The 21,312-nt window shown below is 37.7% G+C and overlaps 2 protein-coding genes across 2 annotated transcripts; both read right to left on the bottom strand.

The window, feature by feature from the left end:
- Positions 1–1,022: 1,022 nt before the first annotated feature.
- On the bottom strand, positions 1,023–5,010 carry LOC306893592 (uncharacterized protein). The gene is made up of 8 exons (XM_079455523.1): positions 4,587–5,010; positions 3,239–3,271; positions 3,096–3,128; positions 2,953–2,979; positions 2,807–2,839; positions 2,677–2,709; positions 2,350–2,497; positions 1,023–2,180 (listed from the first exon to the last, which is right to left on the bottom strand). Exons 1-8 carry the CDS (start codon positions 4,831–4,833, stop codon positions 2,075–2,077), a joined length of 660 nt encoding a protein of 219 aa, XP_079311649.1. The 5' UTR covers positions 4,834–5,010; the 3' UTR covers positions 1,023–2,074.
- Positions 5,011–10,903: 5,893 nt separating this feature from the next.
- Positions 10,904–15,912, bottom strand: sstr5 (somatostatin receptor 5). Its single transcript, XM_079457210.1, has 3 exons — positions 15,493–15,912; positions 12,776–13,921; positions 10,904–11,726 (listed from the first exon to the last, which is right to left on the bottom strand). Exons 2-3 carry the CDS (start codon positions 13,862–13,864, stop codon positions 11,646–11,648), a joined length of 1,170 nt encoding a protein of 389 aa, XP_079313336.1. The 5' UTR covers positions 13,865–13,921; positions 15,493–15,912; the 3' UTR covers positions 10,904–11,645.
- Positions 15,913–21,312: the final 5,400 nt, after the last annotated feature.

Genomic DNA, 21,312 nt, shown 5'->3' with positions numbered 1-21,312 from the left:
TAGTATGGCGGGCAGCAGGGCGCCATTCACCACACACACGCGTGCTCCACCTGCCTTTCCTCTCTCACTTTTTCGATCATAAAGATTTTATGGGCACCAAAACGGGTGATCAAAACTTCTCTCACACTATGCCGAATATAATGAAAACGAGCGGGGTGACTGTACTTCATTCTCATCGTTTATGCGCAGAGCCTTTGTGAAATCTCTCGGGGTTGGCCAACACTTTTACCTGTATGTGTAGAACTACACAAGCGCTATTGAAATTGTAATTGCCTCCTTTTTTATGTCTGACCGAGAAGGCCGAGGCTTTTTTTTTCCAGTCTTATGGGTTTTAGTTCAGATTTGTTTGCCATGAATCATTTTAGATGATGACATTTTTCTGTTTACCGTGGTAGATTTATACCAGTTAAGCAAAGTCAAGTGAAGATTGTTTTGTGAAGTGTTCTTCACCTCTTTAAGTCACACTATTATTTCTATAATGTCTTAATACTTTACATTGAGCTTAAAGATTTTTAGTCGGGCATACACCTAAACTGTTTATGAGCAAACAATATCAAAGTACTTTTTAACTATAAGTAGAAGTATGTGGAAGTTCAAACGTAGGTAAATATACAAATACATCATACATAATGGTGAATACGAATGAATATGTGTCAATCTATAGAAATAACATATCAGTCTCTACAGTTGACAGTGAAAATAATGTGCGATTTAATTTATTTATTTTATCTGTCAGAAAAATCCTATCATGCGAAATGTGTAATATAATCTATGATGGGAGCGTAGCTCTGTGCGCTATCTGGTGGTACTTGGACACATTGCATGCAAACACACTCGTAGCACTTCTTAAAGGTATACTTGGCCTAAAAATGAAAACCCTTTCTTTATTCATTCATGTCATTTTAAACTGTATGTCTTTCTTCTGCAGAACACAAAAGATAATATAAAAAACTGGCAACCAAACCCTATTTGCCCCATTGACGACTGTTATATATAGACACAAAACCACTGAGACATTTCTTAAAGTGACAAAAATGATGACAGTTTTTGTATATTTGGAGAAACTAGTCCTTTAATCAGGAAAACAATATTGTTGGAATATGTTTAGATAAACCGAACATCCACTAGAAGTTTAACCATTTACAATTTATTACAACTATTTTATATACACCGAGTGCAACTTTAAGAGCTTCATTCCAATCTCCGGAGATTTACCCAGTCCCTACTACTACTGTGTTGTTCTTCAGCAGACTTTCAATTCAAGGTTATTATACAGTGCCCTCGGGTCTAATTTGGGCAAGAAACTGCTTGACAAGAAACTAAACGTAATGAGTTAATCAGGTCAGAAACAACGTTTCTTAAAGGTGAGAAAATGAATATATATCATTTGTGTCTACCTGGAAGAATCTCACTTTACTATATATCTTGTTTTCTTCCATATATATATAATATGATAATCACAATAGTAAACCTTGAGATAATAACATAAGACAGGCTTATTATGAGATATTGATGCTAAGAAATTGAAGAATAGCCTGGAAGAGCAATATAATGACATTTTTTTATGAGGATGCCCCAAAAGCAATGTTAATTTACTTGTTAACCTTCAAGTTACGAGACAATAAACAGGCACAATATATGAGACTGCTTTAAATGGTTGTTGTTCATCTTTTAAGAAAGGTCGGATGTTTCAATCTTAGAATTCCTTGATATAGTTCATATACACATCGAAGTTGCCTATATATAAAGTTTCACAGCATTTTGTTGACTCATTGTTAAAATGTTAAACGCTTTCTTTAATTTGTAATTTGCTTTAGATAAAAGCATCTGCTAAATGAATGAATCCCATGTAATGCATTTTAAACTAGGACTGTCATTTAATATGAGCACAATGCGTCAATCATTTTAATAATAAATCGTGTGGATGTAAACTCACTGCCTGTTTTACAATTGTTGAATTTAATAATATAAATATAATTTTTGTATACATTACAGCGAATGTGAAATTAATTTGAAATATCTCTACGTGTAATGCCCTTTCGATCCTGTTGTGAAGGCCGTGTTGTAGTGCAGATCACATGCGCTTGTAGAAGGACAGGACCTTGTTGCAGTTAGGGCAGCGATGCTCCACGTCTTTGCAAGAATCCATCCAGAACGGTGCGATACAGCACGGCCAACACCTGCACAAGACACATGAGAATCAGCCTTCTGTTCTCTCATTTTAATAATCCTTCGTTTAGAAATATAGAAATATTCCTGCGTCGTATCACAGATAGCGTCCTACTGAAACTATATACGATTTTAATGTCGTCTGATCGTATCGGAAGGACTCAGGAGGTTCAGTTTTACCCGACGAGGGCGAGACCGCCGCATGCGAGCCAAGCCATGAGTCCAGAGTAGTGGTCTGTGATGGTGATCACTTGATGTTTACAGTGAGGGCACATGGTCTGACCGGGTTGATCACGCAGGCTAGGAAGAACCCTCGAGCTTGTCACAGCTGTAATGAAGGAAAACACAAACACATCACTGTTTGAATACAACTAAAACCATATTTACAAACGCAATATTTACAATCTTTGATATAGATTACGATATAAACTCATGGCATCGATGAACCCTTTGAAGCACATTTTTTAAGAGTGAACCGAGCCAAGAGTTTGATAGTCGAAAACTTACTCATAGGTTGAGAGTACATCCCTGAGTTTGGACCTTTAGAAAAATATTTCAAAACATAACTATTGCAGTATTGTTGATCATATTGAAGTATTATACTTGACTGAACGTGGTAGCTGAAGACTTAACTTACCCATGGCAGGAGGGTACATCCCGGGATTTGGACCTTCAAAAAAACGTATATTGTCATTTTTTACACTTTCAATTGAAGCTATAATAAAATGCATTTTTGGACACATAATAAACGTTTGTGATTGATAATTGGAGATCATAACTCACCGGTAACTTGAGGGTACATTCCAGGACCTTTAGAAATAGATTGTGTACTTCTGCTTTACTCACATTATTGAATGTATGTTTTCGGAGCTTGGACACTAAATGAAATGTTTGAGATTGATAGATATATAAAGACCATAACTTACCAGGACCCTGAGGGTACATCGCAGGGTTTGGACCTGTAACAAAAACAGATTTAGACATCCGTTAGTAAACGCTGCTGTACTGCTGATTTACTCACAATAGTAGTATATATTTGCGGCTTGGATATTTGAAGGCCATTACTTACCGCCAGCCTGAGGGTACATCCCAGGGTTTGGACCTTTAGAAACAGATCAAAAAATTAATTGTTAAACACCAACATTGAACATAAAACTCTACCCCAACAAACACCAACACTGGATTAAAAATGTCTTGAACGGAGCTTCCCAAAGTTCACAAACATAAATAAACTTTCTTTGTTGTGTCAGTAAAATAGAATACAAATAAATGTGCACTTTCATATGAGAAATCATATATGCACTATAGTAAACCGTAGTAAAACATTTAGATACTGGTTTTTCTTAACTTTACTAAATATAAAAGTTGACTACAGCTTACCAGTTTATTATAGTTAACCCTTTCATGTATAAATCATGACAACCTTAGTTGCTCTTTTATTTCTCTTAGGGCATGATGAACAACATTTTAACCTTAAAAAACATTTACAATTTCAATGAACAATATGCATTTAGTTTTGAACTAAAGAGATACCGTAGCTGTCCACTGTATAGTGACCACTATGTGTACTGTTAAAGGTTTAATACAACCTAATATTTTAGTAAACGATAGTATTTATAATTGTACAATCGTACAAAATGGACTACTACAACATTTTTGGAACATTCTGGTGAAGATGATTATACAAATATTGTGTTTGTAAGACTAATACTTTAATGTTTTATCATATGTGTTATTTTTTTAACCTATAGCCAAATCCTCTCCTCCTGTTATACCGCCACAGTCCACCAGAGGGTAACATTTGGGGAAGCTGTGCTTTTAATCATGACTATCCCAACACACACTAAATACTGAATGCTTTTTACTCCCAAGAAACACAAACGCAAAATATTTAAAATGTCTGGAAACACGACTGCCGTTCTACTCTACCACAGCAAACACAAACAACGCACTTAAGGCAAGTTGTACACTTCTGCTGTGTTACTGCAATACAACAAGCACAGACATGTTGTCCATCGGTGGTCACATTTGATAAGTTTTAGGACACTGTTGTCTGAAGTGTAATGGCCCTCCTCCCAGACTGTAGGGAAAAGTTATGTAAATCCCTTGCATTTACCATGGATTTCTGCATAAATTATCTTTCCTGAACAAACCTTATGAAAATGACAGTGTGGCAGAATAAGTATGTGAACATTTGCATTTAATAAATCTACGCTCCTTCCAGCACAATGTCCAAATTATTCTTCATTCGGAAGTGTGATTATAAATACTGTAATGTTGAATAACATCATAAAGCATTTGTGACATATTTCATATTTTATTTATATTTGCAAGTGTCCAGAATGCTTCAATTCTGCCATGTAATAGAAATCAAGCTGCGATTATGAAGTAGTTCAGATTATGATGAAGAATCTTACCTGCTTGAAAGTACGGATTGTTAACTCCAGTTTTGAGTCCTGGCTCTGAGGATGCTGTATACGCCACGTTTACTGTATACGGAGGTGCCTGGATTTCCAGTTGATTCTGGCTCATGTCTTTTCCTCCATAATCTATGGGATGACCTGGGTATGGTGGGGCAGTCTCTGGGACTTCAGCGTCCTCCATATCCTCCAAATATACCACCTCTTCCAAATCATCCAGATCATCATCCATGCCTTTATCCATTGTCTTAGGTAAGGAAACCGTACAGTTATTACAAAATCACAATCAATTTACTCTGATATCAACTAATCGGATTTACTGCACGTTACAGGTGAGGTTTACTGTTTCTCATCTGCGCTTAAAAGTGTAAAGCACACATTTCTAGACTCAGACTGCGTGCTTGCGCACCGATGCAAATGTAAAAAAAATGTTGTCAAGACGTATTCAAATCTTCACAGTGCAGCCAAATTTCATTCTGCCATGGAAACTTTCTGTTTGTAAAGGCCTTTGCGTGGCTTTTCCTTTTGGTCATGGAAACAGCATCATCAGGACCAGGAACTGAAGACATGATGAAGTCCGAAGACTTCCCTCCTCCATTTGAAAGTCAAATCCAGGTATTTCCGAACACACTGAGATTGTTTGAATTCCACATTTCACCTTATTTACAATTACAATTAGCAGAGGTCGCTGCGTCCCTAAGACTATCAAGATGTTTTTTATGTTGTATACTATGGGCAAGTGTATTGTAGATGTTTAAGCGTATACTGCCCGAGTGACAAGTACAGAGAAGCAGATATTAGGCCTTACAGTTTTATTAAAGGGATAGTTCACCCAAAAGTATTTTTAAATCTGTATGATTTTTGCCTTCTGCAGATATTTTGCAGAACGTAGATAACCAAACAACATAGAACCCCATTGATTTCCATTGTATGAACACAAAACAACATTTCTCAAAATGTGTTCTTTTGTGTTCGGGTGAAGAAAGAGTCACTTTTGAACAATAAATAAATGAAATAAATGAATCTCATTGAAGCTTAACCCATTACAATACATTTCTAAAGACAATGTGCAGGGTGACATCACATCGCCCCTGAATGATCCTTCCTTACATTCATCATACAGACTAAGCAGATGCATAATTATTATACGGAGGAAAACGGAGTTGTCAAAAATGAATGCCTGCAATATAACCTAGCATCTGTGCCTTTCGGTTTGATTTAAAATAAGTCTGTTTGACTATTTTTACCAAATTGAAAACACATATATGATTCCATATTACTTGATATCCTTTCTGTATATGACTCATAAACACTTACCTACAGGACTGATGGTTAAGTGAGATGGGTTGAAGTTGGATGCGGTGTCTCTTTGGAGATCAGAAGAATCAGTGACTTCAGGAGGATCAATGTGTGTGAAATGTAGAAGAGAGGATGAAAAGAAGCCAAAAATGGGAGGAGATGGAATCCATACCATACGTGCACTTCCTGGGGATGGGTCAGGAAGTGGGTCAGTTAGTGAAGTTCACTTATTTAAATGTAGTCCTTAATATGTTTATCGGTGCTTTAATGGACGAAGTTACAGAGACAGTCAAACGTTGCTTAAAAACTCCGAGATGCTTTATATATACTCTAGATATACTGTAAGTATATAAATATAAATGTATTAATGCATCCATCAAAATGTCTAGAAATTGTTTAAACACTTCTCTAATTTTTCAGATTATACCTTTCATCTCTGCAAAGATGCTTTTTGGTTGTTATATACATTTTTATCAGCACATTTAGGTTAGATCGAAAGCGTATATAATTCCATTTTTCAGTGTCTTATGTAACACATATACAGTACATTTAGGTAAAAAGCAGTTTGCGGGATATTGGAAAAAACGTGCCATGACAGCACAGATTTACGTTTGGTTTTCTTGCCGTGCCGTGTGCTTTGAGCAACATACAAACTTGTTTGAATATCTTTGCATCTAGTTAGTTGACGTAGAATCGTCCACGTCAAGTGAACCAATATGTGTTGTAGAGATTATGGGTTGTGTAATGACTGTGTTTTTAATTTTAAATCTTGAGAAACACTAACCAAGAACGTTTTATTTCTTGATGTTGTAACGCTTTAAGATTAATGCGAGGAAGTGTCATCTTATCCCTAAGAATGTATTAAATAACATGATATAATAACAGATACTTAAGCAGTTGACTTAATGAATTAATTGATTATATTTATTAATTGGCTTTTGCCAATCCTTAAACAATTCAGATGTCATTCACAGAGGTGGTTAAGTGTGTTGTTTTCTTTGTTAAGAAGACTGGCTCTAGCATTCTGGTTTTTAGGATGTTATAGTATGAAATCCAGGATCCGACACAACAATGCTTCAGTTTCAAAATTACTAAAATGAGTTTTCAAAACTTTAAAGTAAAAGCAGATTGAAAGCTTGTGAAAAAACAACCACTTTAAATGAGTAAAACATGTAAAATGATCACTTTTGGCCACTAGATGTCGCTTTCCCCACTTATTTCGGGCAGCTCAGTTTTCACACTTGTTTTGATCTCAGGATCATTATAAGTAATGTTAAACCGACTAAAGAATTCTTTCTGCATTCAGTCTGGTTCATATCTCGAACAAATCACGTTTCCTTTAAGCAATAAGAAGTATGAATATCACATATGACCAATATTTTGTGTTCTGGTCTTGGTAGGTGTATGTTTACATACAACACATTTTTCTGCTTACAGTTCTGTATGGTCGACTGCGACGTAAATAGTAGTTCAGGTGTACCTTTATCTGTATTGCCCAAAACAAATTTCCCTTAAGGGACTAATAAAGTAATAACAATAAATAAACAGTCACATTTTTTTGGGTTACATTTAATTTAAGAAAGCAATAGTGGCCTGATGTCATTGAAGTGTAGTGCGTTTATTCTTGTTTTTCGTTTGGCTATAATGTACCTGTACTCTGTTATTGTGATTTAAACCTATTATTTAATCTTTTCCATATATAGGCTGCACTAGACAACTACAATTGAACTATTTCTTGGGGCATTGAGGTCAAATCACCTGACCAAACCGCTGCTTATTCAAGTAAGACTTCCAGGTATTTTCCATTTTGCTTTAATGGCTTTAATGGCTTTGAGCTCAGAACAAGAACGATTTCTCAGAACCATTATCACAAATAGAGCTCTGAACCCTGCTGATAATGTTGTTTTTATCATAAACCTCTATTTGAAATTTGGTACGGACTGAATACAGAGACATATTTTGCTTGTTTTAAGATCCTAAAACGTCGTCCGATTTGCTTGTGTGCATGCTTTTATTAAATCAAAGGGAGGACACTAAATTGAATAATGAAAAAAGTGGCCTTATTTCCATTATACTGTTTATTGTCTTCCGACCTGTTTGCAAAAAAGCAGATTTTGGTTATTGTGAAGTTCTCTATCTGGCACTGAAAGAACGGATGCTGAATCAGATTTGATATAAAGACATTTAAGATGGACAAGGTCCAGGATACGTCCTCCTTATATTTATTTCCGTTTCAGACAACAGAATTTTCTAACAGCTTCCAGAAATAACCAATCCCATTTATTTTCCAATTAAATGAAAGGCATATACAAGTCTTACTTGTTGTTAATGGCACCTGAAATTGCATTTACTCATAAACCCTTACCAATAGAGTTTAACGCCTCGCTAAACTGGCCAATTGAAATTGAAATGCCTTTTCCATTCTCAGCGGGTTCAGGTGACAGAAAACAATCTCTTCTGGATGGGCGTTTCCTCGTCCACTCTCACAGGTGAACTTTGCAAAGCCAGCAGCTTTGACTTTCATTTAATATACCTGCAGGTCACACAGACATGAAAAGTTAATGATTTATTGTCATGATACAGCTCACTGTTTAAGATGAGTTCGGTGTTTCTGCGTTGTGTTTACTACAGTTCAGTTATTGTTTTGCTGACCTCAGAGTTATGTTGCGGTGATGACGTCACTGCAGGAGGACAAACGTCAACACGTCATGCAGATTTTTTCAGAGTGAAAATGAATATCCCTTATGCAACGAAAAAGTATTTTATCGAATAATATCGAATAACTAATACATTCTTATGATAAATAACGAATAAATGTTTAGAATAATGAGTAAGATTGTAAGTAAGAAATTGCTAAGTTCATGTATTGAAAATGATTGTTCCAATATATGGAAATGTATTATTTAATAATATTAATTCTCAATAATATATATATACATTTTTCAGACGACAAAGCGACTTACAGACTTTACATTTAATCTGTACTATGTTTGTTTTCTGCATATCGAACCAATACCAAAGCATATGTCGTTTTTTGGACAATATTGTAAATGACATAAAGTTGACCCTTCTTTTATAGACCAACAAACATTTTCTTCACGCGCCCCTATTTAACACAGCAGTTTCATGCAAACAAACCAAACTTGAATATTAGACACGGATCCATTTTATGTCCCAGTGCATGCTGCGTAATGTCGTGTGGTGTGACATTGGAGTTTGTATTAGATTCGGATGTACAGATAAAAGACAGGTGTACCTGCACGACTGACACCTGCAAGTCTCCTGCACCTTGAGTTTGTCAGTAAACAGTGTGAATATAAGGGTAGAGACGGCAAAAGAGAAACATGTGGATGAGGCAACCGAGTAAAATGTGTTAAACTGGTCCGTCGAGGCTGAAGATGGAAAACTGGTCTTTCTAACATTAACAAGTCAACTGAAGGTAGCGGGTCCCGCTGTAAACATGTGACCTGTTGATGATAAACTATGTTGTATTGTAACTCTATCATGTTTACGTTTGAGAATACACCTACGGTATGAGTATCATATTTACTAATATTTTAACAATTTATGCGTTGAAGGCATCTGCCAGACGCAACATTTAAATGTTTATAGAATATGTATAAAATCACATTTAAAAGGGAAAGTATTTGAATATGTGCAGACGCACAGGAATGTGCTTACGGGCTGAAATGTATAGTGTACAAAGTGCAACAGTGATGGTTAAACTGAGTTGTTGAAGCCTGTTGCTGGGTGGTTGTTGTTGGGTTGATGGCTCTGAATCCCATGAGTGTAGCGTTTCGGAAAGCTCATGAAAGGTCTTGTCTGGCTTTTTGTGAGCGGCGTACAATGAATCTTTCTGCTGATTGGCCGACATTTAATTTAATCTAACGAAAGACTCGAATTTCTTCAGTTGTCACCGAAAGCACATTTCTGACAGAATGTTAAGGAGAGCCAGTTTGGAACGAATTTGGAGGCATGTCTAAAGTGTGTGATTCATCATGGGATGGGTACTGTACTACCTTAAGACCCATGCACGCCAAGAACAACATCTATAAAGATAACGCTTTAAATGTCATTTCGAATTCAAGAGAATGGCACCACAGTCCACACCACAGCTATATAACAATACAGAGGGTCCATATTGTTAAGGTCGCTTTTTAGGGTTCTAGGTGATGAAATTTCGACAGCCAATCAAAATATATCCTGAAATAAAGAGCGTGCACATTTACAGTACACACCATCCCTTGCAGCAAAGAAAACGCATGTGTGTTTTTGGAACATTTTGTGTGCAACATGTGGTGACATATGAGAGATGTGTGATCACATGCAGAGACATATCACAACATGTTGCACACATGTTCCCATCGGTTTCACATGGGATTCATCCCAAAATGTTCGTAAAACACACATTTCACGTGCGATCATGTGTTTTTGCACATGTGAATTTCAGATTTTTTCTGTAGAGGACAAAAGGCTGTGATATTTTTTAACCCCAATGGTTGAGTCAAGTATCGACATATTCTGGGTAAATTTCAGCCAGTTGGAGTTGTTCATTTAAGAATAAACATGGATGCTTATATATCTGTTCTTGATGTGAATGGCCCTTTAGATTTTGCTTTCGTCGTATGATGTCTCGTAAGAAGCAGAGAGACGGTTTTCTCTGTAGATTCTGGTATTTTTATATTGAATGTTAATGTTAAACTCAGTGCTAAAGTCCACTTTCTGAATACTGAGAGATTCTGGTTTCGTCTAGACTGCTGGTGTGTAATGTGTGTTGTTGTCTTTGTAACGTCCCTGTTTTGAAGTTTTCTCGAGTTTTTAGTTGTACCTGCCCCTGAGCTGCTGTTCACGATTAGTTGAAATGGCTAAACTGTAAATCGGTGTGTACTAACTGTAAATGTGAAGTTAATACAGAAAGCCCTTTTTGACCCTGTCTCAAATTGCAAATAGGTCTATTGCATCGGTCACGATGTTGAGGTCGTTCAGAAATGATAACATTAAACAAAACACTTAGATAGCTACCCACAAATATATACAGATTTACTAAAACACACGAAAAACACTTATTATATCTATTAGAAAACAGTCAAGGTAAAAAAACAAGTCATGTGATGTCTCAACAAAGAAGGATGGACCAATGAAATGTGTTGAAATCCCCATAGAACTGTGTGCATTATGTAAATAAAGCCCTGGCACCCTTTTCCTAGATCTCTATGCAAAACACCTAACTTTACAACATCATAAACAATACACAGCTCAACATATAAAGCAAATCATCTGACTGTTGACATGTGACTCTTAACCGAATTGTTTCTATGATAAATACACATTAAGATACACATGTTTGGATTTGAAACTGAATGCAACCATCCATCCAGAAGTCTAGATCTAGATTAATGTGTGAAGTCATTGAAATGAAAGATTATTTATTTGCCATGTCATGCAGAACTGGATCCAATGTGATATGTAAAATAAAGTTGATGTGTATTTTCTCATGTATCCTCAGATTTATCCACAGGGAATTATGGAAATCCACCAAGACACTTTGAGAGTAACAAAAATGTAAAACCACTACCAATGGTCAAAGGTCCAGCCAAATGTTTTCCGTAACAGCTACCAACCTCTCTGGGTCCAAAGGGTTGAGAATAAACGTCTTTCTTCGCGAAACTCCATATATGCCGTGCGTTGTTGTGGAGGAATGTCTAGATGTCCGTTTCAAACATCCATCCCACAGATTCCACACACATGGTGTCGCTTTTAAATGGATTGGCTGAGCGCTTGTGGTCCGGGTTGGTGGTTTTCCGTTTTGTCACAGCGCCCGGTCTCCAAACCGATTGTCTAAAATAAAATTGTGTAGGATTTCAGAAAACAACAACAATATGAAGTATTTTTACTCTAAGCAACTTCCTACAATATCTTCACATCCTCACATTCTTAAACCACCGGCCAAAGTGATTATCATGTTAGATAATGTTAACCAGAGCCATTGAGAGAGATAGACAATGGAAGTTCAACATTTTCCCGTGTCACATGATTCATGGAGCCTTCAGATAGTTCCAGGAAGTTATGATTTCTCTTTAAATGCTTTATTTCCTTCCTTCCTTTATTAATTTAATGGCTATTTGGCTTTAACTCCTGGGAACTATTGAGAACCTCCATGAACCGCTATTGCTGTGAAAAAACTGCTCCATTGGACTCAACGGAGTTGACGTAACTCTCTCTTTCTCAACGGCTCTGGTGTTAATCAGCCTTTAGAGACACTATGAGAAAAGTTATTTCTTTGTTATTCTGAATCAGGCTGGTGTTTTATAATATGATGTTAAATATGTGTGATGGCTTTGGTGAGATTTATTGATGTTCTATTATAATGTTTGCTCTGATAAGCCTGACGTTTATGACGGAAATCAATAAGAGCTCTTTCCTCTTGAGTGATAGTACTAATGAAATGTCTACAAGAAACAAAACATCACTGAGTGAACATTTGTTATACATTGAGTGGAAATCTTTTTAAGCGCTCTGTTGATGTGTTTTAAGTTATCCAGGGAATCCTACTCTACCTCACTTGAGAGTCAATATAGAAGTTGAGCAGCGTTTCCGTAAGTGTGCATAATGTATATTATCCACGGCTAGCCGTGCATTATAGGACTTTAATGCACGACGTTGAGGCAAAGGACCTCTCCGCAAAGCGCATTAAAATAATTTTAAAAAATTCTGTTTAAATCATTTAATGCACCGCTAGCCGGGGATTATCCCCATTAAACCATGGTCCTTTCAAGATTACAGTTTTCAAGATACAAGCTTTTAGTCTGACAGTGACTGTATATAATGTATAATGTTTTGATTTGAGAGGTGTTGTATATTCTGTCTTTTATCGTTGATGACCTTACTTGATAGCTCTGCGCATGCTCATTGTATTGAGAGCTCCTTGGAGAGGAGAATGGGTCATTCTGACGGCTCCTGTTCAGGTGCGAGTGACCCAGGCGACCTTCGCTCACCACGCTGGCCCTCTGGATGCAGAGCACCTTCTTGAAGCTCTGTTTGAAGTTGTCAGACAAGAAGCCGTAGAGAAGTGGATTTGCACAGCTGTTGACGTAGGTCAAGATGACAGCGAGGAAGTAGATGCCAGTGACGAGGTTGTTCTCCGGCAGAGTCTGGATCAGGTTGATGATGTTGAGGATGAAAAATGGCAACCAGCACAGAACGAACACCACTACTATGATCACCACCATCCTCGTGACCTTCCTCTCGGATCTGCGACGTTTGGAGAGCCCGGCCCGCGCCCCAGCCGACTTCACCTTTATCACGATGAGCAGGTAACAAAGACAGATGACCAGCAAAGGGCAGAAGAAGCCCAAGATGGCGGTGTAGAGGATGAAGGCGGTGGACCACACGTCACGCGGCTCGGGCCAGCTCATGTTGCAGGTGTTCAGATCGGGCTGAACGTCAGAGTAAATAATGACCGGCAGCGTCAGAACACAAGATAGCGCCCACACCATGCTATTTATCACCTTGGCAACGCTGGGTCGCCTCCACCTGGCGCTGCGGATGGGATGCACCACGGCCATGTAGCGATCAATGCTCATTACTGTCAGACAGAATGTGCTGGTGAATTGACTGATGGAGTCTGCCCACATCACGATACGGCACAGAAAGTTGCCGAACGGCCAGTAGGAGAGCACGTTGTGGGTTGTGAGAAATGGAAGTCCGAGGATGTACAGCTCGTCGGCTACCGCTAAATTTAAGATGTACATGTTAGTGACAGTCTTCATTTTAGTGTAACGCAGGACCACGAATATAGCTAAAGAGTTTCCTGTCAAACCCAGGACAAACACGACAAGGTATATCACGGCCATGACTTTGGTGCTTTCGTCCTCAGAGAGAAAGCTTTCACTGGAGTTTAGGGTGACGTTGGCGATTTCAGATCGATTTAAGAGGTCGAAGGTTGACATGTTCCACATTGGACCCTCGATTGCCATCTTGGGACGCACGTTCAGCTTTGGCCAACTACTTCTGATTTTGGAGTCATCAAGAGGCTGAAAACAAGAAAATTAAAAAAAAAATGTATATTTAAAAACACAATCGGAGTGTTTAAATGAACTTTCAATATTTTATAAAGTACATTTAATAAACTATAAACCGCACATTTTTAAAGACTCAATCGTTTTGTTCCCTATCACATTAAATTGTTCATAGTGGACATAGAAATAGTTCACAATAGTCCATAGAAATGGAAATTCTGTCATTTATTCCCCCTTGTGTGGTTAAAGATCTGTATATACAGTGAAACACTAAAGAAGATATTTTGAGAAATGTCTACAATTTGCTTTTGCGTTCATACGATGGAAATCAATGGAGTTTAGTGTTGTTTGGTTCCCAACGTTCTTAAAAATGTTGTGTTTTACTGACATGATGGTGAATAAATTAGAAAATAATATACATTTTTGGCCGATCAGCTCTGTATTAAGACTGGTGATAATTTGAGTGGTTTACTCTTCAGGTATATATATATATATATATATTTGTATGACCTTGACTTTAAGTGGCACTCATGTTGTACATGGGGCATGCAAAGGGAACAGAGTAACCCAATGTGTTGAGTGCACAAATAGATGAGTGCCTAAGATATCTGCTGAACCATAAATCGAAACAAGGGTAACGATGTCTGTGTTATTAGTACAAACAGTCCAGTGGACACAATTCATATGAATCGCTTGCATTTCAAGCGTACCTGTGAATATTTAACTTTGCTTCTGTGCAACAAGCACTCATTAAGTGAGAAAAATGTCAGTGACACATCACATCTTCTATTTGCATGGCTCATGTATGACAGTCAGCCTTAATATACACAGACAGTTTATTTAATAACCACGAGTGCTCGCTCAGACATTGACATCGCTGCTGAAAACAACAATGGAAAATCTCACGGAAGTTCTCATGAATTTAATGGCTATAATGGGAATTGTATTGATTTGGAATGGAAACTAAAATGGTCTCTGTGGGTGTCTGCTGGTAATGTGTTGGGTTCTATTGGTGGGATGTTATGTGGCAGATGTGGAATAAGACCCAAAACACATAAACACATACACTATCATCATGCGTAAAGATGATCTGTAATGGAAACTGTAATAGAGTTTGTATTGTATTTTCAGCAGGGGTCTCATCCAGTGAGCAGAATGACTCTATAAATGGCAAATCTCAGTGGTCTGAAGCCCCCCGTGGTGGCATGAACCCTCACCCGGGGTTAATAAAATCATCTCATTTCATTTTCATTATGCTACACAGTGCGTAATTTTACGTAGCGTTAAATTGCCGGTTGCGGATAGAAGTTTCACAAAGAGTAACCATAGCAACAGTACAATTGCCAAGCACTTGGCATGGAAAGTGCGACTTTAAATAAGCTCTGTATACCGACTCAAGCAGTCTTTGTTGTTTGCATCAGATAAAACGCTACCAATTGTCGATGATTTTACAAGTTTAAAGCGTTATTGCAATGAAAGTTATTAAAAGTGGTGAGCCAATCTTTCATTTTAAATGCTTATCAAAAACTCTGTAGAGAATCAAAACGTTTAATGTAGTTTCTTAGTTTTTATACATCCAACCCTACCTTGAATGCGATGCATCGGTGCGCCTCCGCCAGATGACCAAACTCCTGTTTCAAACCAGATCAGTAAGAAATTCGGTGTCTCGTTGTCTTAGATCCAGCATCAACAACCAATAAGACATCACCTTCATTCCCAATCCACGTGTAAACTAGCGCACTACTGAGTGATCGGTGGTGCGCGCATTACGCGCAATTCTGCGCAGAGACGCTCAAAGTTGGTTTGGCTAAACTTCCACATTCAGCCCAAAATGCATGCTGATATTTGTTTACATTCATCTAAGAAATATATCATTAGGATTTAAGCGTTTTCCTCTATACAAAGGTGTCCTGCCCCGGCTGGATCCTGTAAGGTGCTGCTCTCTCCAGGCGCGCACGCGTTTGATTCAGCCGCGCGCAACAGGAGCAGAGCACCTCGTGCGTCACAAGCACATACCAGTTTCTCTTTTACTTTATTGACCGGCCCTACAGTGTGCGTAAGAATAAATCATAATTGACAGGGCATGAAACAGTCCAGTAATGTAACATTAATATCATTTCATGTGACACACTATATATGCGCATCTTTCAGTCAAAATGATATATTGGTTGAAAAGTTCAATGTTCAAAAAAGCTTTAAGACTCTCCATTGTGCAAGTTCTCTGAGCTCAAATGTTATAGGTCTAATGGTTATCGACAAGGGTGTGCATGTTTGTCTTTGTGTTTCACTGCATTCCAGTTTGATATTATGGACATAAAGTTTTCTAGTAAATCTAAAGTCTGTAAAGTTTATTCTTGGTGGTTCATTTTGTTCACATGCTGGTGAGACCTCTAATTTCAGCGCGCATCTTATTCTTGGTCAAAACAGTGATTCATTTCTTCACGGGAATTCTCGAATTGTTCAACGGAGAATCTTAAATAACTGTTGAGCACCAGAAACACATTCTGTCCATCTGGCTCCATTTTTATTTGCAGTGTTTGGTCTGAAAATTGAATCGTGAAGCGTTACACGGATGAATCATTTTGCAGATTTATGATTTTTTGTCTTTGTAGCACTCACATAGTTTGAATTTGAAGTCACGAGAGCTGTCAGACATGATGGAAGAACATGGTCTTTAAAAACGTTGAGTTATTCTTGCATCGCTGGATCTGAAGTTATGCAAGCTGAATTATACCTGTGGTGCCTGTGCTTTCTTATCAAAGGGACTTGCATGAAAGTGCACAAATTGCAGGGCAGGAAGCAGCGAGTAATAAAAGCTCAGGAGTCAAGATGCACTTTACAGCCAATTCAGTAATGTGAACATGAAGCTGCGCAGCAACTATCCAACGCCAAGAATATACTGCTTTATCAGTTGCTTTTGTATGTTGTGTTCTTGAATGGGAAATCCACAGATATTTATAGATCTGCAGACACGTTTGTGTATGAGAAACATCCGTGGAGTCACCACAGATCATCGGAGACCCATCAAGTAAAGTCAGGGGCAGTCAAATCCGGGGAGGGGAAGAAATACATATAGATCCAGGAAGGGAAGGGGATGTGAATGGCATTCATATTAATCCTCATGGCTCTGTTTCATTTCCATATCAAATCTTCTACTTGCATTTCAGTATTCCAGTTTAATTTTCAGTTCAATTCAGATTTATTTTATACAACTTCCAAAACAATAAGGTGACATTTACTTACTAAAGTGTGTGTTTTTGTGCTTTAGAAAAGACCCACTTGCTGTTATCTGGCTGTGCTGTTGACATAACCAACATCCGGCCCCTCTTTTTAAATGATGCCCCTCCCCAAAATAAGCTAATTGTTTTATATTACTGTAATCTGACAGGTGGTAAATCAAGGGCCTCGTGGGTTTCTTTTAATTTATTGTTGAACCTTTATGATTCACAAAAGGTTCTTCGTGGCAAAAAAAGGTCCTTCAGATTATAAAAATGTAGGAAAGAGATGGTTCTTTGACTGAATGGTTCTTCTATGGCATCGCTGAACTTTATTTTTAAGAGTGTCCATCATACAGAAAACATTGAAGTTAATGCCATAATATTTAAATACGTTCTAGCCATATACTGTATATAGGAACACAAAGTAAATGAAGTGACAGTGTTAGCCATTTGGCTGAAGAACAATAAATTCGTAAGTGTTATTTTGTTAGTCATTTTTGTTAATGGTATTAATGTTAAACAAGAAATCCAATTTGCTTTTGCTTTGAAGATAATTAACAATAATGACTTTATTTGACCTTCATGTAATGGTAAAGTTTTCCACAAACAGTCCGTAACACAACATGAAAAGCTCAGGGGAGTCATGGTTCGGCAGATGATAGAGGTTGTAATTGCAAATTTGTACAATCAAATGTGAACAGCAGAAAAGTCATGAAACGGCAGAAAACCTCATAAATCAGACCATAATAGCATTTTCACAAATCTTTGTGCAGGACTACATTTTATTGTTTGGTTTTCAATCACAGTAGTAAAGGACACCTTGATGTCCAGCACATTGTAGAGCGTCTCTACTGCTTTCAGATGTGACAAGAGGCAGACCATGTTGACAGAAGCATAAAAACCTCATCAGATGTCGAGCCTATCAGTTTTTATGACCCTGTTTTATGTTCCCATCGGTTACCGGACCTCTTTTGTCCTCTGTGAGGTCTTTTCAATCTATGGACTCTGATCTAGTGCTGGGCTGCTGCTAAACGGAGTATAAAGGACATCTCTGGAAATGTTCTGGTTCAGTCAGATGGGAAGCATCAGTGCTATACTGATAAGAGCACGGTTCTCAGTTCTGGTGTAACTAGGGTGCTTGGGATTACAAAAAGCACATCAAACCGTAGAGTTTTCCGATCATTTCAATTGTACTTTTTTATTCAGTCTTCAGAAGGTCATTTCTATCTTGAATTCCTTCTGAAATCTGTTGTCATGCACTCACAAGAATCGTTAGATGCTCCAGTTTAAAAAAATGTATGATGTCGTTTTTAATTATACAAAACGTACTTTTTCTATCCATAAATGAAGAAGTGTATTATTTGACTCAGATCTGGTGTCTGGTCTGAGAGTTATTCTGTGATTTCGACCTAAGCTTCTTCATGAAGACACTGGCACACTTCTCTTCACTGGATGGCAAAATAAGACCTTTATATCGTCGAATGAAAACCCAAAAAGGAGTAGGGGGAGGCTGCAGACCTGGAACCGATATACGCCCCAAGCAGTTTTACGCCCCTGTTGTAACTCATGCGTCCAGTAGGGGGAGAAGGAAATACGGCCAATAACACTATATGGGGATGCTGCAGACCTATGACCTACTGTAAAATAAATGTATTATTTATATTTATTTATAAACCGTTTTATATACAGAAAACTGACTGATATATTATGTAGTGAATTTATATTAATTTAGATATTAACCATATTTAGGCCATTAGACAGAACTGTGTGCTGTGCAGGCAGGGGAGCCACATCAGGAACGGTGGTTAATTTTCTGGCAGTTTTACAGCCTTTCAAGTGGGCCACAAAGTTGTCACTTCTGATTTTTATTGAGAAACAATATACACAATGGAAGTGTAATTGTGACACACAACCTAGACCACACGGATTGTATAATCTGAGTGAAAAAGTGCCCTGACAATGTTGACATGGCTTTATTTCAGTAAAACAAAAACATCAATCATGCATCCATTTAATATTAACATTCATTACAACATTTTTGAATCAAGCATAAATGATGCTACCTTCATGGACGACTGCCCTAGAAAAGTGAAGCTGAAGATGAGTTTGTACTTCATTTATCTTTGAGGGCTTGAAAAAAATCAGAAGTACAGAAAGGACAGTGTATTAGGGAACAGCAGGAGGTGCACCTGTTAAGCGCAGGTGAGTTTTATCCTCTCTGTATAGATATTATTTCTTTCCCTGAAGAGAGAAAGAGATGGGTGTTTTTAGTTTATACAAGTTTAGAAAGAGAGATTTTAATTGTCTTAAGTAGCTAAAGCAAACACACACCTTTATGAGATACAAGTTAAAGAACTTAAGACGGAGTATGATAAAACACACATTAAGTGCACATACATTTGTCCATATCAGTAAGCTATTTTAAGAAAACAGTATATTAAGAAATACATTAGAGAATTAGATCATCTCATTTATAAGAAACAACTCAAACCTAAATCTACATTCAAACCATATGGGGCCGAAGTTTTTAATGTCGGTTTTTATCATGCATGACGTATTTGACAAAATACTATAGTGAGTGTTCAGTTTAACTCTTTTTACTAGAGACTTCGAGATTTGCATACATAGATGTCTATTATAAATGTGTATTTTGTGGATTCACATCATAGACTGTCAAAAAAATCATACATTTGTGATTATCCACTAATGTTGCTCCAGAAACCATGTGGAGTAGGCCTATGTTTAAATGCAAGGAGTAGACAGAAGAAGCCATGTCACGCAAGCTAAAGACAGACAACAAGATTAAAAATAAAAATGTCATTAATTTTAAAGGGAGACAGAGCCGGTAAAGAGAAGACTAGGGGCAGCTTTACCTACACGTGGTTAGCGAAGTTTGAGTCGGACATAACATGTGATCTGCCTCAATCAAGTAGTTTTGCCTCTCGAAATAAATGATCGACCCATCTTTTGAATTGATATCGCATCTATCATTTATAAATAATAAATGTTGCATCATTAAAATACAATCAACGACAATAACTTTAGCAGATTATTTGACATACCTCAATTCGTATCGCTTCAAGAAGGTCTGCTGCTATCATACATATAGACAGGGCTGGACTGGGATAAAAAAAGGGCCCTGGCATTTTTGCTCAGACCGGCCCACCACAATCGGTGGGACACAACCAACCAGTACACCTTCCGGTCCCTGTAGATATGCATATCTACTTTTCCATTCCCAAAAACCCCTACAAAGCTGAGAACTAAGTGCCATGGACCAGTGTACTCACTCTCTCTTGACTGACTCCGTGGTGACCAAAGGTGGCAGTGGAGTAGGGCCTACACAAAGTGAGGGCATCCTGAGAGAGAGAGAGAGAGAGAGAGAAAGAGAGAGACGAGAATGATAACTGAATGAGAAAAATGATCCCCATACAAGTATCTTTAATATATAACAATGTAGAGAGATGGTTGCACATATTTTATACTTACTTAGTGGAAATGGCTCCATGGTGCTCTGAACATCAAAGACAACGAACTACAAACGTGAGGGCATCCTGAGAGCGAGAGCGAGAGCGAGAGAGAGAGAATAACGAGTCACATTTCAGTCTACAATATTATGAATATTTTTATAATAATATCAATAATCTCAACACAATTTACAATAACAGCAGTTCCCTCAGTAGCTTGCTCTTCTCTGCAACTCTGTCAATTACAATGTGCTCCATGTTATAAAAGCTAGTTAACATTAGAATAATCAGCCGGAGTTGCAATTGAATAAGTTAACTCTGCTAACCTAGCTACAAAAACAATGCAAAATAGCTTATGCTGTGTTATTTGACATTAGCTGACTGAGTGGCTAGTGCAGTAGGTGACAATCTGACAGACATTATAATAGCGACAACGATTATGTTGTCTTACTATAATATTCATTAATTTAGGTTAATCATCATCTTCGTCGTGGCCCAACCAGGCCCACACACTGTGATGTCACCATCCGGTGCAGAAGGTGGCAGTAATGCACCAAAAAGCTGTTTACCGTAAAACACGAAGAAGTCACCGGCCGGTCCCTGTATGGTGGTGGCGTCACTTACTGGACCAGGATCGGTGATCCTTAGCAGTTGTGTTTCCGATATGAGCTTGTTCTTCAGAAATGTTTGCAGACATCCCAACCTGCAAAAAGTAATTTCA

Source organism: Barbatula barbatula (assembly GCF_947034865.1).
Source record: "Barbatula barbatula genome assembly, chromosome: 5".
In the NCBI taxonomy this organism is placed as follows: domain Eukaryota; kingdom Metazoa; phylum Chordata; class Actinopteri; order Cypriniformes; family Nemacheilidae; genus Barbatula; species Barbatula barbatula.
The sequence above is the reverse complement of the archived record's forward strand: the minus strand, read 5'-3'. Positions and strand labels throughout refer to the sequence as shown.